The 13,907-nt window shown below is 43.9% G+C and overlaps 1 protein-coding gene and 1 long non-coding RNA gene across 3 annotated transcripts in view; one reads left to right on the top strand and one right to left on the bottom strand.

Moving 5' to 3' along the window:
- The window catches only part of MFSD12 (major facilitator superfamily domain containing 12), a 172,825-nt gene extending 171,403 nt beyond the window's left edge, over positions 1-1,422 (bottom strand). Inside the window, exon 1 of one of the 2 annotated variants that reach the window (XM_089687901.1) lies at positions 695-1,422. In XM_089687901.1, coding sequence (XP_089544027.1) covers positions 695-959 — 265 coding nt within the window. In that variant the 5' untranslated portion in view covers positions 960-1,422. The remainder of the gene's footprint in view (positions 1-694) is intronic. The other variant, XM_089687900.1, reaches the window with a different exon arrangement.
- A 5,191-nt stretch (positions 1,423-6,613) lies between these two features.
- On the top strand, positions 6,614-11,353 carry LOC149454053 (uncharacterized). Its single transcript, XR_016314379.1, has 2 exons — positions 6,614-6,774; positions 11,160-11,353. It is a non-coding gene; the product is annotated as an uncharacterized LOC149454053 (long non-coding RNA).
- Positions 11,354-13,907: the final 2,554 nt, after the last annotated feature.

Here is a 13,907-nt window from a genome sequence, read left to right as displayed (position 1 = left end):
CCCTTCCGGTCGTTTATGTACATGGGCTGGATGGGAAGTAGTTATCGTAATGCAGCGACTTATTGCAAAAACGGCCTTGTCAGGAAGCAGGGTAAATCCCCTCTGGAGGGCAAGTGGTTAATTTCACCTCATGTTGCTACAGAAAAGAATTCTGCGGCCAAGAATTCTTTTCTTTCCAGGTCACAGCGCACACTCATTTCTTTTTCTCGCACGATTCTCCTATCGTTGATTAGAAACTTGTCTGTTCGTTTTTCAAAACATTTCCCACAAGCCCAATCACTCAAATTCAATGGTTGCTCATAAATTGGCCGTTGCTGTGGCTCACTAATGGTGCGAAATCCAACAAAAATCCTTAGAAAAGATTTTCGTAAAAAAATTCTTACGGAATTTGACCCATGTATGGCTGAGTTTAGTGGGGTCAAATTGATGTTCAATTTCAAACAGCAGTGACAAGAAAATTCGATGGGGCAGGAAGAAATTTTCAGCCATATGGCTATTGTTCAGAAATGACATTCCTTTTAATGTTAAAAGGAATAGACAATTTTCGAAGGACATTCGTCCATTCATCGAATATTCTCATTTGAAAAGCGTCATGTGTGTGGCCAGCTTTAGTTACAATAGTGTCTTCTATGATAAGGCAGCGTTCTAAACCCCTAATGTTACAACACTTCCTTGGAGCCCTCCCCACACATACCGAGTAGATGCCAGGATTTTCGACGTCCGAATCGAGAGCTGCCAACACGTCGGTCCGACTCGTAGCCGACCAGAGGGGTACACAGGCCATCGGCAACCTGGCCCACCAGCAGGAGAAGCCCCGCGTGGAAGGAGTTGAAGCCCAGCACCGAGTGGAAATAGATCAAGAAGTAGGTGAACCACATAGAGGCACACAGATCATTGAGAAAATGGCCAGTCGCATAGCAGAACTTCAGGAGGAAAGGCAGAGAAGCCGGCTGTTCCATGCTGCTCCGAACGAACGCCCACCACCTGCTCAGCTGACCCGGCACTGCCCTGAGGAGACCACTGGAAGCACTAAGGTGACGGCAAACAAAGACAGCTCATGTCCCTCCAGTGATAACGACTGGGACAAGAGGACATGTCACTGAATTCCGCTCGGCGTCACGTGAGCTCATTCGAAGTTCCTCATCCCATACTACGCATGTTTCCACTTTCCTCAGGCACATGCCCCAAAACTGTGTTGTGTAGCAGCCGAGCGGAGACACGTCACACTTCATAGCAACGCCCATTTCTAGCGCTAGCCGCTGCCATCCTAGACATGGCACGGGATTTTAGAAGCCCTCCACCTAGCGACGGTTTTCAGGTATTTGCGTTTCTTTAGCCATCATTCCGGTCTGAATCCAATGCAGCTGTACTACCACCCTCACTGTCCTCTGTACAGGTGCCTGGCCTGCGCATGTGGGAGGCTGTAAACACAACGTCATTTGGCTCCGCCCGAAGCACCGCCCACTCTTCCAATGGATTCCTTAGCAGGAATGGAACCGCTGACATTTGATCACGTCAGCTGTGAACAATGGTAGAAGAGGGTGCATAGATAAAGGGGTGGGTGCAGCACAGTGGAAAGGGGTGCATAGATGAAAGGGTGGGTGCAACACAGTGGAAAGGGGTGCATAGATGAAAGGGTGGGTGCAACACAGTGGAAAGGGGTGCATAGATGAAAGGGTGGGTGCAACAATTTAGATGGGGGGTGCATAGATGAAAGGGTGGGTACAACAATTTAGATGGGGGTGCATAGATGAAAGGGTGGGTGCAACACAGTGGAAATGGGTGCATAGATGAAAGGGTGGGTGCAACACTTTAGATGGGGGTGCATAGATGAAAGGGTGGGTGCAACACTTCAGATGGGGGTGCATAGATGAAAGGGTGGGTGCAACAATTTAGATGGGGGTGCATAGATGAAAGGGTGGGTGCAACACAGTGGAAATGGGTGCATAGATGAAAGGGTGGGTGCAGCAATTTAGATGGGGGTGCATAGATGAAAGGGTGGGTGCAACACTTTAGATGGGGGTGCATAGATGAAAGGGTGGGTGCAACACTTCAGATGGGGGTGCATAGATGAAAGGGTGGGTGCAACACTTTAGATGGGGGTAACAACACATAGATGGGGGTGTATAGATGAAAGGGTGGGTGCAACACAGTGGAAGGGGTATATAGATGAAAGGGGTGGGTACAAATAAATGGTTAATGTAAATATGGAGTTAACTTTTGCCACATTTTGTTATGTTACAGCCTTATTTCAAAATTGATTAAATTCATTTTTTTCCTTAACATTCTTCAAACAATACCCCATAATGACGTGAAAGAAGTTCATTTTGAAATGTTTACAATTTATTAAAAATAAAAAAACACATATACAGTGGGGATCGAAAGTTTGGGCACCCCAGCTAAAAATTTGTATTAATGTGCATAAAGAAGCCAAGGAAAGATGGAAAAATCTCCAAAAGGCATCAAATTACAGATTAGACATTCTTATAATATGTCAACAAAAGTTAGATTTTATTTCCATCATTTACACTTTCAAATTAACAGAAAACAAAAAAATGGCGTCTGCAAAAGTTTGGGCACCCTGCAGAGTTAATATCTTGTACTGCCCCCTTTGGCAAGTATCACAGCTTGTAAACGCTTTTTGTAGCCAGCCAAGAGTCTTTCAATTCTTGTTTGAGGTATCTTTGCCCATTCTTCCTTACAAAAGTCTTCCAGTTCTTTGAGATTTCTGGGCTGTCTGTCACGCACTGTTCTTTTAAGGTCTATCCATAGATTTTCAATTATGTTGAGGTCAGGAGATTGTGAAGGCCATGGCAAAACCTTCAGTTTACGCCTCTTGATGTAATCCCCCGTGGATTTCGAGGTGTGTTTAGGATCATTATCCATTTGTAGAAGCCATCCTCTCTTTAACTTCAGCTTTTTCACAGATGGCATCAAGTTACCATCCAAAATTTGCTGAAATTTTATTGAATCCATTTTTCCTTCTATTCGTGAGATGTTCCCTGTGCCACTGGCTGCAACACAACCCCAAAGCATGCTTAACAGTTGGACAGAGGTTCTTTTCATTAAATTCTGTGCCCCTTCTTCTCCAAACGTACCTTTGCTCATTCCGGCCAAAAAGTTCAATTTTAACCTCATCGGTCCACAGAACTTGTTTCCAAAATGCATCAGGCTTGTCTATATGTTCATTTGCAAAGTTCAAACGATGATTTCTGTGGTGAGGACGTAGAAGAGGTTTTCTTCTGATGACTCTTCCATGAAGACCATATTTGTACAAGTATCTCTTTATAGTGGAATAGTGTACCACAACTCCAGTGTCTGCCAGATCTTTCTGGAGGGATCGTGCAGTCAAACGTGGGTTTTGAATTGTTTTTCTCACAATCCTGCGAGCTGTTCTGTCTGATATTTTTCTTGGTCTTCCAGATGTTGCTTTAACTTCCACTGTTCCTGATGACTGCCATTTCTTAATTACATTCCGAACAGAGGATATTGACATCTGAAAACGCTTTGCTATCTTCTTATAGCCTTCTCCAGCTTTGTGAGCGTCAACTATTTTCAGTTTCAGTTTTCTAGACAACTGCTTAGAAGAACCCATGGTGCTGATTGTTGGGGCAAGGTCAGATGAGTCTGGGCATTTAAAACCTTTGAGATTGACATCACCTGGTCTTCCCAGACGATGATTGAGAACAATCCATGACACTGGCAGGTCTCAGCTTGCCAAATGCTGGAGCTCTTTCAGAGTGACCATTGGGTGCTTGATTACCTCCCTGGCTAAGACCCTTCTCCCTCGATTGCTCATTTTGGCTGGGCGGCCCGCTCTAGGAAGAATCCTGGTGGTTCCAAACGTCTTCCATTTACAGATGATGGAGGCCACTGTGCTCATTGGGACCTTCAATGCTGCACCCTTCTGTACCCTTCCCCAGATCTGTGCCTTGATACAATCTTGTCTCAGAGGTCTACGGACAATTCCTTGAACTTCATGGCTTGGTTTGTGCTCTGACATGCACTGATAACTGTGGGACCTTACATAGACAGGTTTATGCCTTTCCTAATCATGTCCAATCAACTCAGTTTCCCACAGGTGGACTCCAATCAAGTTGTGGAAACATCTCAAGGATGATCAGTGGGAACAGGATGTACCAGAGCTCAGTTTTGAGTGCCATGGCAAAGGCAGTGAATACTTATGTACATGTGTTTTTTTTTGTTTTTTATTTTTAATAAATTGCAAAGATTTCAAAATGAACTTCTTTCATGTTGTCATTAAGGGGTATTGTTTGTAGAATGCTGAGGAAATAATTGAATTTAATTCAATTTAGAATATGGCTGTAACATAACAAAATGTGGAAAAAGTTAAGCGCTGTGAATACTTTCTGGATGCACTGTATATAGGTGTCCTTTTATCATGCAGCGGTAAATAACCGCTGCTCAGTTCTCTGGCATTCTCAGAGGAGAGAGTTTTGAATGCTTTTTATGAAGCGGTGTAGATCACTTCTCCGAATGAAGGGAGAAGCAATCTACAAATGCATTGAACGCTGGAAAACGGCTGCTTTTACTATAATCTCACGAGATTACAGTAAGAGATCAGTCAAATACCGTTAACTAAGCAGCGGTAAATTATCGCCGCTTCGTTTGCGGTTCCTCCGATTCTCCAGCTCTGGGCTGGAGAATCTGGAGGGAGAATACAGATCGCCAGTGAAGGGCTGAGATCGCCAGTGAAGGGCTGACATCGCTCCTTCATACACTGGCCATCTGTGTGCTGAGATGATCAGCGGAGAACATGTTCTCCACTGGTCATCTCTGTTTCCTAAACCACTAATGATCGGAGATCAGCGGCGATCCTCAGGATCACCGCTGATCTCTGTTTCATGAAAGGACACCATAGTTGTGTATAAAATGCACTATTTATCTTTCAAAAAGTGTTTCCCGGTGCTAAAGCTATCATCCAGTTTCTAAATTGCTGCAAATTGTAAACTTTAAAAGCCAATATAAAGGAACAGTAGTTAAAAAAAAGCACTTGTGGGTTTAACTAATCTTTTTTTTGTACAATTCTCCTTTAAGAGGGTGTGGCGGGGGGCATGTTCTATGCCTACATACATTTGCTAATAGGTGTCTCTCGTTCCCATCTCAAAAAGTTGGGAGGTATGGGGGTGCATAAATAAAATTGTGGGTGCAACATGGTGGAAAGAGATGCATAGATGGAAATTTGTGTGCAATGTGGTGGAAGGGAGTACATAGATAAACCGGCAGGTGCAACATGGCGGAACGGGGTGCATAGGTAAAGTGGTGGGTCCAACACAGTGGAAGGAGGTGAATAAGTGAAAGGTTGGGTGCAACACTGTGGAAGGGGTGCATAGAAATTAAAAATATACTTTGTACCCTATATCTTTTTATCAGGTACCTGGTGGTGGAGGCCAATGGAGAAAGGGCTTCCCTTGCGGCTAAGTTTCAGACACCCTTGAGAGTGGGACAGTGTGAGTCAGGCCCAAAGTGGCACAGGTCGCCTGTAGGAGTGCTTGTTGGTGGTCCACCCAGGAGCATAGCTGATGCACGGAGATGAGGTCTGCAGACAGATGGCGCCTGTGCAAGGTATACAAGCCCTTCTGGGAATAGAGGATTACTGGATAGCCGGTTCAAGTCAAGGTCGATTATCAGGTGGGAATCAGAGCAGACGTAGTCAGATGGGATAGCCGAGGTCATACACAGAGGAGCGAGAGAGAGAGTATCCGTTAGCCAAACCGAGGTCAGATCAGGGGTTAAGCAGAGTAGACAGGTCCAAGAGCAAGCCGAGTCAGTATCAGGAAGTCACAGGTCACAATAACCCAGGAACAAGGTACGGGGAGCTAGAGATCATCCAGCAACTTGAGGCCGTTTGGCACCAAAACTGGGCCTGATGCGTGTGTTTCTGCGGCCATGTAGGGTACTGGCGGAAATGCCCGGTCTTTCAGGACTTCTGCCATGGATAGGACCCTGACACTTTTCCACCCGAAAATGCAGCAGAATGGAGAAAACTCCTCAAGCCGTGTGCATCACAAAGACTGTTTCTGCAATTTATACTAAATTATGTGGATCCATTATTGTATGTCAACACAAACATACTATTCTTGCATCCTATGGATGATATTTGGTCTTTCTTGAATTAGTTCAATTCTACTCAGATTGCTGCTGTGGCCTCTGAACATGAAGAGCCCCGCATAGGATGGTATAACTGCTTTGCTTGGCATCCATATTGTGGAAAGACTGGTATTAACTCTGAAGTTATGTTAATGAACATGACTCATATTCGAATGAAACACTTTAAGGCAAGTATATGTGCTGTTTCTGAGATTTCTCCTGAACTGAAATAAGTAACCCTGGTCCATGTCTCATTAGATTCTTTTTTGTTACTGAACGTGCTGAAAAGGTAACTTGTATATAAAACTGAAGAGTGATTTGAAGCCCAGGAATTGTAAATAGGTGGGTGTATAGGAAGTTGTATATGCATCATGTTCAATGTAAAAATCAAAAATTGTTGTGCTGTGTAACTTGGTGTTCCCGATCTATACTGTTCTTAAAGTGATATTAAATAAAGTGATATTAGAAGTCCTATTTTGTAACAGCTGTATTTCTTGTGTTAGAATACGATTTACACCTCCAGCTGGGAAGATTGTGATCTCAGCCTTTGAAGGCCTGTTCCCCCAGAAAGCCACTGGAAGTGACAAGCCAGTGTAGAATGACCATTATCACCTAATAAATTCCACCAGAGATAAGAATGGAACTTCAAAGAAAGTCAGATAGGTAGGTTCCCACCCATCTTAAGACATATAAATTATATTAGATTTCCAAGCCTGTTAGAGTACTATGTTTGAATCCAACACTATGTACTGTATTGTGCTGCTTCCGGCATGAAGTTCTAACGACATGCTTGTATAATAACACATCTACTTTTTAGTTTGGCTTCAGTAGTCAAAATGTTACTGAAACCCATGAGTTTTAGGTTTCCCTGTCATATACAGTTGCAAGAAAAAGTATGTGAACCCCTTGGGATTACGTGGAGTTTTGCATGAATTGGGCATACAATGTGCTCTGAACGTCATCTAAGTCACAACAATAGAAGAACACAGTCTGCTGAACATAAAACTACACAAACATTAGATGTTGCCATGGTTTAATTGCACATAACATGTAAACATTCACAGTGCAGGGAGGAAAAAGTATGTGAGGCCCTAGCTTAATGACTTCTCCCAGAGCTAATTGGAGCCAGGAGTGAGCCAATCTTGACTCCAATCAGTGTGATGATATTGGATGTGTTGCTGACAGCTGTCCTGCCCTTAAAAAACACACCTGTTTTGGGTTTACTGTTTTCAAGAAGCACTGTCTGATGTGAACCATGCCTCGCAGAAAAGAGCTCTCAGAAGACCTACGATCAAGAATTGTTGACTTTCATGAAGCTGGAAAGGGTTACAAAAGTATCTCCAAAAGCCTTGATGTTCATGTGTCCACGGTAAGACAGACTGTCTACAAATGGAGAAAGTTTAGCACTGTTGCTACTCTCCCTAGGCGTGGTCGTCCTGTAAAAATGACTGCAAGAGCACAGCACAGAATGCTGCATGAGGTAAAGAAGAATCCCAGAGTGTCAGCTAAAGACCTACAGAAATCTCTGGCACATGCTAAAATTTTTTTTGACACATCTACAATAAGGAAAACATTAAACAAGAATGGAGTACATGGGAGGACACCACGGAGGAAGCCATTGCTGTCCAAAAAGAATATTGCAGCACGTTTGAAGTTTGCAAAAGAGCACCTGGATGTTCCATAGCACTACTGGCAAAATATACTGTGGACAGATGAAACCAAGATTGAGTTGTTTGGGAAGAACACACAATACTATGTGTGGAGAAAAAAAGGCACAGCACACCAACATCAAAACCTCATCCCCACTGTAAAACATGGCGGAGGAAGCATCATGGTTTGGGGCTGCTTTTTTGCCTCAGGGCCTGGACGGATTGTTGTCATTGATGGGAAAATTAATTCCAGAGTTTATCAAGACATTTTGCAGGAAAACGTACAACCGTCTGTCCGCCAACTGAAGCTCCGCAAAGAATGGGTGATGCAACAGGACAATGACCCAAAGCATACAAGTAATTCAACAAAACAATGGCTGCAACAGCACAGAATACGCCTTCTGGAGTGGCCCAGTCAGAGTCCTGACCTCAACCCAATTGAAATGCTGTGGCATGACCTTAAGAGAGCGATTCACACCAGACATCCCAAGAATATTGCTACACTGAAACAGTTTTGTGAAGAGGAGTGGTCCAAAATTACTCCAGATCGTTGTGCAGGTCTGATCTGCAACTACAGGAAACGTTTGGTTGAGGTTATTGCTGCCAAAGGAGGGTCAACCAGTTATTAAGTCCAAAGGTTCACATACTTTTTCCTCCCTGCACTGTGAATGCTTACATGTTATGTGCAATTAAACCATGGCAACATCTAATGTTTGTGTAGTATTATGTTCAGCAGACTGTGTTCTTCTATTGTTGTGACTTAGATGACGTTCAGAGCACATTTTATGCCCAATTCATGCAAAACTCCACGTAATCCCAAGGGGTTCACATACTTTTTCTTGCAACTGTAGATAAAATAGTGGGTAGAACATGGTGGAAGGGGGTGCAAAGATAAAATGGTTGGTGTAAATGTGGTCGAATGTGGTGTATAGATAAAAGGGTGTGTGCAACACAGTGGAAGAGGGTGCATAGTTAAAAAGATGGGTGCAACATGGTGGAAAGGGATGCATAGATAAAATAGTTGGTGTAAACATGGTGGAATGTGGTGTATAGATAAAAGGGTGTGTGCAACACAATGGAAGAGGGTGAATAGTTAAAAAGGTGGGTGCAACATGGTGGAAGGGATTGCATAGCTAAAAGTGTGGGTTCAACATGGTGGAAGGGGGTGCATAGATAAAAGGGTGGGTGCAACACTGTAGAAAGGGGTGCATAAGTAAAAGGGTGTGTGCAACATGGTGGAAGAGGGTGCATAGATGAAAGGGTAGGTGCAATACTGGAATGGGGTGCATAGATAACAGGGTGGGGGCAACACGGTTAAAGGGGGTGCAGATGTTGCGGCATTTGCAGTGTGAAGGAGGTGCAGTGGATGCAGATGTGAGATGTTGTAGAAAGTGGGTGAGCAGACATTATCAGTGGTGGATGAGCAATGCAGAGGTTATCATGCTTATGAGGAGGTGTAGAGGTGAGTAGTGAACAAAGGGTGCAGAATGCGATTGGCAGACAAAGGAGTGCAAAGATAAAGGGCGTCAGGGCCTCCATATGGGAATACAGCAAGCTCTCCCGTACCAGGCCCCATCAGGCCAGCAGGGTAACATACAGGATACAGGAGATGGCAGTCAGTGGGTTGTCTCTGTCCAAAGGGAGCCTGCAGTGGCTATTAGAGATACCTGAGGTGCACCTCCAGCCAATAAAAGTGTGGTGGGCATGGCAGGAAGGTGCAAGTAGGTCACACATAATTCTGCACTGTGGAGAGTGGGTGAAGGTAGGAGGTAAGTACTGGTGTGCTGGAAGAGGGTAAAAGGGCAGTGGGGGCTCAGTTCCAGGGGGCAGAAATCTGTACAAGGATGTTGGCTGTAATAACAAGTCCTCAGCGCTGTGCTGGCAGTGTTCTAGAGAGGTCATCGGATTTCTGACGCAGGTGTGTGTGCGTGTATATACTTCTGACCTTTGTACTCTGCATTACATACCACTGACCCCTGAACTCTGTGTTATGTACTTCTTACCTCTGCACTGTGTGGTATTTTTGACCCCTGAACTTTGTGTTGCTTATTCATGACCTCCTGACTTCTGTGATACTTGGTAGTGACTCTGCATTACTTACTCCTGACCCCTGCACTATGCATTACATAGTACTGACCTCTGAACTCTGCATTAGTCCTGACCCTACACTGAGTGTTACATACTGCTGAACTCTGCATTACTTACTCCTGACCCCTGCACTGTGCATTCGTTACTAACGACCCCTGAACTCTGCATTACGTACACTTGATCCCCGCACTCTACACTACATATTACTGACCTCTGGCCTCTGCAATACGTACTCCTGACCCCTGAACTGTGTGTTTGTTGCTACTTATTACTGAACTCTGCACTACTCATTCTTGATACCTGCCCTGCACCCTATACATGCTTGAACTAGTAGACTGGTGGCACTAGAACCTTTGTTAGAAAAAGCTTTAGTACTTTTGATTAGTTTTTAAACGGAGCTCATTGTTTTCGGCAAAAAGATTTAGACCCCTTTCAGAATAGCGGATCAATCAGGTTCGCCTGTCTGTTTTTCAGATGAACCCAATCAGTCCGCCAATGTGAAAGGGGGCTAAATCTTTCTTGCACTTACACTGCTGTAAAGTCTTGAGTGTAGCACTCAATAACAGCTTGATATTTTAATTCCTTAAAGTAAGCATTGCCCAAGCACTTCTCTAATAAAACAGTTTCTGTTTGTTTTTCTTCTTCCTTTTACTATGAAGTAACACCTGGTGCCTGTATTATTTTTTAAGTTCCTTTGTAGCCTCAAAGTTATTTGCATCAAGCTTCAGGACTTTTTTTGATAATCTTCTTTTGCTCCTTGCAAATTTTTAACAGCGCCCCTGTTAACGTAGGCTTTTAAATAATTACAGTCTAGTGCAATAACCAGTTTGCTGTCTGATTCAGCAACAGCATATTTCTTTATCCTGAAGAAAGCGGATGCTCTGTTTGTTGGTAATACTGCTCTAATCAGATCTGCACTCAGGCCTTTTATATAGCACTACAGCATCATTGTACTTTCCCACTCTAAGTTCTTTCCCCTTTCCTGCTCTTGTAGAGATTTCCTTGTCCTGTCCTTGTTGACTTCATCCTCCACAATCAGACTCTGTGGACATGGATTCATTAGTTTTGTCTTCTTTATCAATTTCTTATAGTGCATTGTCCACATACAAGTAACGTTCATTTTGACTTTTTGCTCTTTTCTTGTTTGTTTCTTGTTGAATCTTTGCCTTTGGTCCTTTTTTCTGTAGTCTTTGTTTCTGATAGGTTGTAACGTCAGAGAGCCATCTTTTTCTTTTATATCTTTTTCCCAGTTCTCCAACTCCCTCATGAAAACCTGTTCTCTTCCACATTTTGTTTCATTTGTAACTGCAGGTCAAGAGAAGAAGTGGTGGGTGGTGACAGATTCAACAAAAAGAATCCATATGGTTTTGTTTAAACCAGCTGCTGAACGGTACCAAGTTTTTCTAATACACCCTGATGAAAGGGCAATGTGTGGCCTCTGCACACATTGGATATTGCACCCATTATACTGTATGTTTGGAATAAAACTACATTTTTGACTCTAATACTTGGTGTGGTGCTTCAATCTTCAAATTTAAGTATTACTTGCACTCTGTACATGACATACTTCTGACAGACTCTGTATGTAGACTTAAGTTATAAAGTGATACTATAGGATAACCCTTTTTTCGGTTAAAGGCAAAGTGATGTGCCTGTACATAGCCGCCTGTTTCAGACAGGTGCATACGCATGCCCCGCCCACTTACTGATGCTGTAATTGTACACAGCTGGAGTCTGTCAGCAAGTCCCAGCCAATGATTCATGGCTGAGACCTGCTGATGGGCTGGGTACAATCACAGCCCATAGCAAAGCAGGAATGAGAAACTAAGAGATCGATAGTAGAAAGCAACACAAATTACACATAGTTAGGCACACATTTAACAGCTCGATCGCCCTAGATGTTAACCCCTTCCCAGTCAGTGTCCTTAGTACAGTAACAGTGTATAGTATTATCACTGGTCACTGGATGTCATTGGTAATTAGTCAGTTCCCACCAGTGTCAGTGTCAGATTGCCCGCCGCATTATTGCAGTCCGGTTAAAAGTCGCCAACCACAACATTAGTAGAAAAAAAAAATTCCACTAACTATACCTTTGTTTGTAGGCACTATACCTTTCACACAAACCAATCAATATACACTTATTGGGATTATTTTTATCAAAGTGGTTGTAAAGTCACTTAGCTTAGTAATAATAATAATAATACTTGTATCATCTGTGCTGTATGGAGATTTACAGTGCAATATGTGAGTTTTTTAAAACTATGAAGCTAATTACATTATTTCACAGAGCCGCTGTGTGGTCATGTGATCTCCCTCTGCTGCCCAGCCTGCATCAGAGGGGAATCTTAGCCCTTCCCGTTGCTCTCCTTAGATGGGGAAAGGAGAGGGAGGGGATACCAGTAACTAAGCTAAGTGACTTTACAACCGCTTCTTGGCCTTTTGATCAAGTGTAGTATCTGTTCTTATCAGTGTCCAGTAGGGGTGCTCCACCATCATTCCTGCTTGCGGGGATGTTTGGTTGTATAGTACTCCTGCTGGTAGGATGGGGGTCCTGATGGTTAATACAGGGCGGAACAGAAACCGAGGTGCCCACAGGCAGTTGGGGCCTGGGATTAAATCCCCCCAGGAACGCCAGAGGGGCCCAGTTCCTCCTGATTTGAACGGATCTACCTTGTCTGGCCAGGGGCCGGGGAGGCAGAGAGTCCGCGGAACAGTGCCCCCTGAGTGGTCGCCTCAGGGGTGCTCTTAGTAGCACATGGGGATGGGATCCCAAGTGTAAAACGTGCACATGGTCACTGATCCAAACACTTTTCCTGCACTGCGCCTTTTAGGGCTAGGCCTTTTGGCTAAGTCCAGGGCAATTTTTATGCTACAGGCCTCAGGGCCTAGCCAGTGCACAATTGCACGGCCACTTTTTTATTTTTACTTATTTACTTCATTTATTTTTTCTCCCACGTTTGCTCACTTTCACTTATGTGTGTGTTTTTTTTTTCCTCAGGGATGGTAGGGTGTGGGTCCTCGGGCCTACCCTGAAGTCTAGGGGGAGGAGGTGTGGCCTTTTGGTTCCTTCCTCCCCTGTCCCTAGGGGCTTTCTCTTCAGGAGAGCCCCCTTACCAAGTACTTGGTGGCTGGTTTAGGCTAGCCACAAGGAAAGGGTCCGCCAGGCCTTTTGGCTAGGTGGACCACATAGGAACCTTAGTCCCTGTCAGGAGCTTCGTGCCCCAGGGGATCAGGGTAGAGGTCCTACCCCTTCGGGGGGTCGACAAAGCACACCCCTAAGTGCACTTTTTTGTGTTGGTTTTGCACTAGCACGTTTTTTGTTCACTTACGGGTTTTCGTTTTTCGCACTTCCGCGGACTTAAAAAAGAAAAAAAGTGACTTTACAACCACTTTAAGTGGTTAAACATATTTCTGGCTATAAGGTCTGTAATATGTGTGCTGTGTTTACAACCAGAATTCTTGAAGTTTGTTTAACTATGACTCTAAGTCTCTCCCACAGAGCATGATTTCTCAATTTAGAGTGCCCAGGTATTCCCCAGGTCTTTATTTTAGCAACACCCCTGCCAGGGGCAAAGAGGATACTTTTTTATTTCCTTTGGGCACATATGGAATAGTTAAACTAAAGTCCTCTGGACCGAATCAGTTCACCAAAGGGGCCCGGGGCAGAGAGGACCCTACTAACTGTATTTTGGGTGCAAGCTGAGTAATCCTGTGTGCCGCAGTTCCTCACAAATACATTAAAGTTGCTGATTGGAATTCAATGATAGGTTTTCAACGTTAAATTGTTACTAAACCCACAACAGTAAAATTAGTCTGTATATGCAGTAAAGCATTTTTTTAATACTCACTTTGGAACCTAAAGGTGTCAAATAGCCGTTTGATCCTGTCTTCTCTGACACTCTCCTTTTTCTACTGTAACCCAATCCATCTGCTGATAGTACGGAGCTCTAGAAGTCACTCTGCACATGCTCAGTTTAGTGTGTATTGCTAAAGTTTTTTTTCTTATCTTTGGGAGGGTTCATTTGATCAGCACAGGGCCAATCAGCACTGTCCAGACAG

This window comes from Staurois parvus, unplaced genomic scaffold, assembly GCF_062004578.1.
Source record: "Staurois parvus isolate SC_StPar_1 unplaced genomic scaffold, SC_StPar_1.0 ptg000439l, whole genome shotgun sequence".
NCBI classification, from domain to species: domain Eukaryota; kingdom Metazoa; phylum Chordata; class Amphibia; order Anura; family Ranidae; genus Staurois; species Staurois parvus.
The sequence above is the reverse complement of the archived record's forward strand: the minus strand, read 5'-3'. Positions and strand labels throughout refer to the sequence as shown.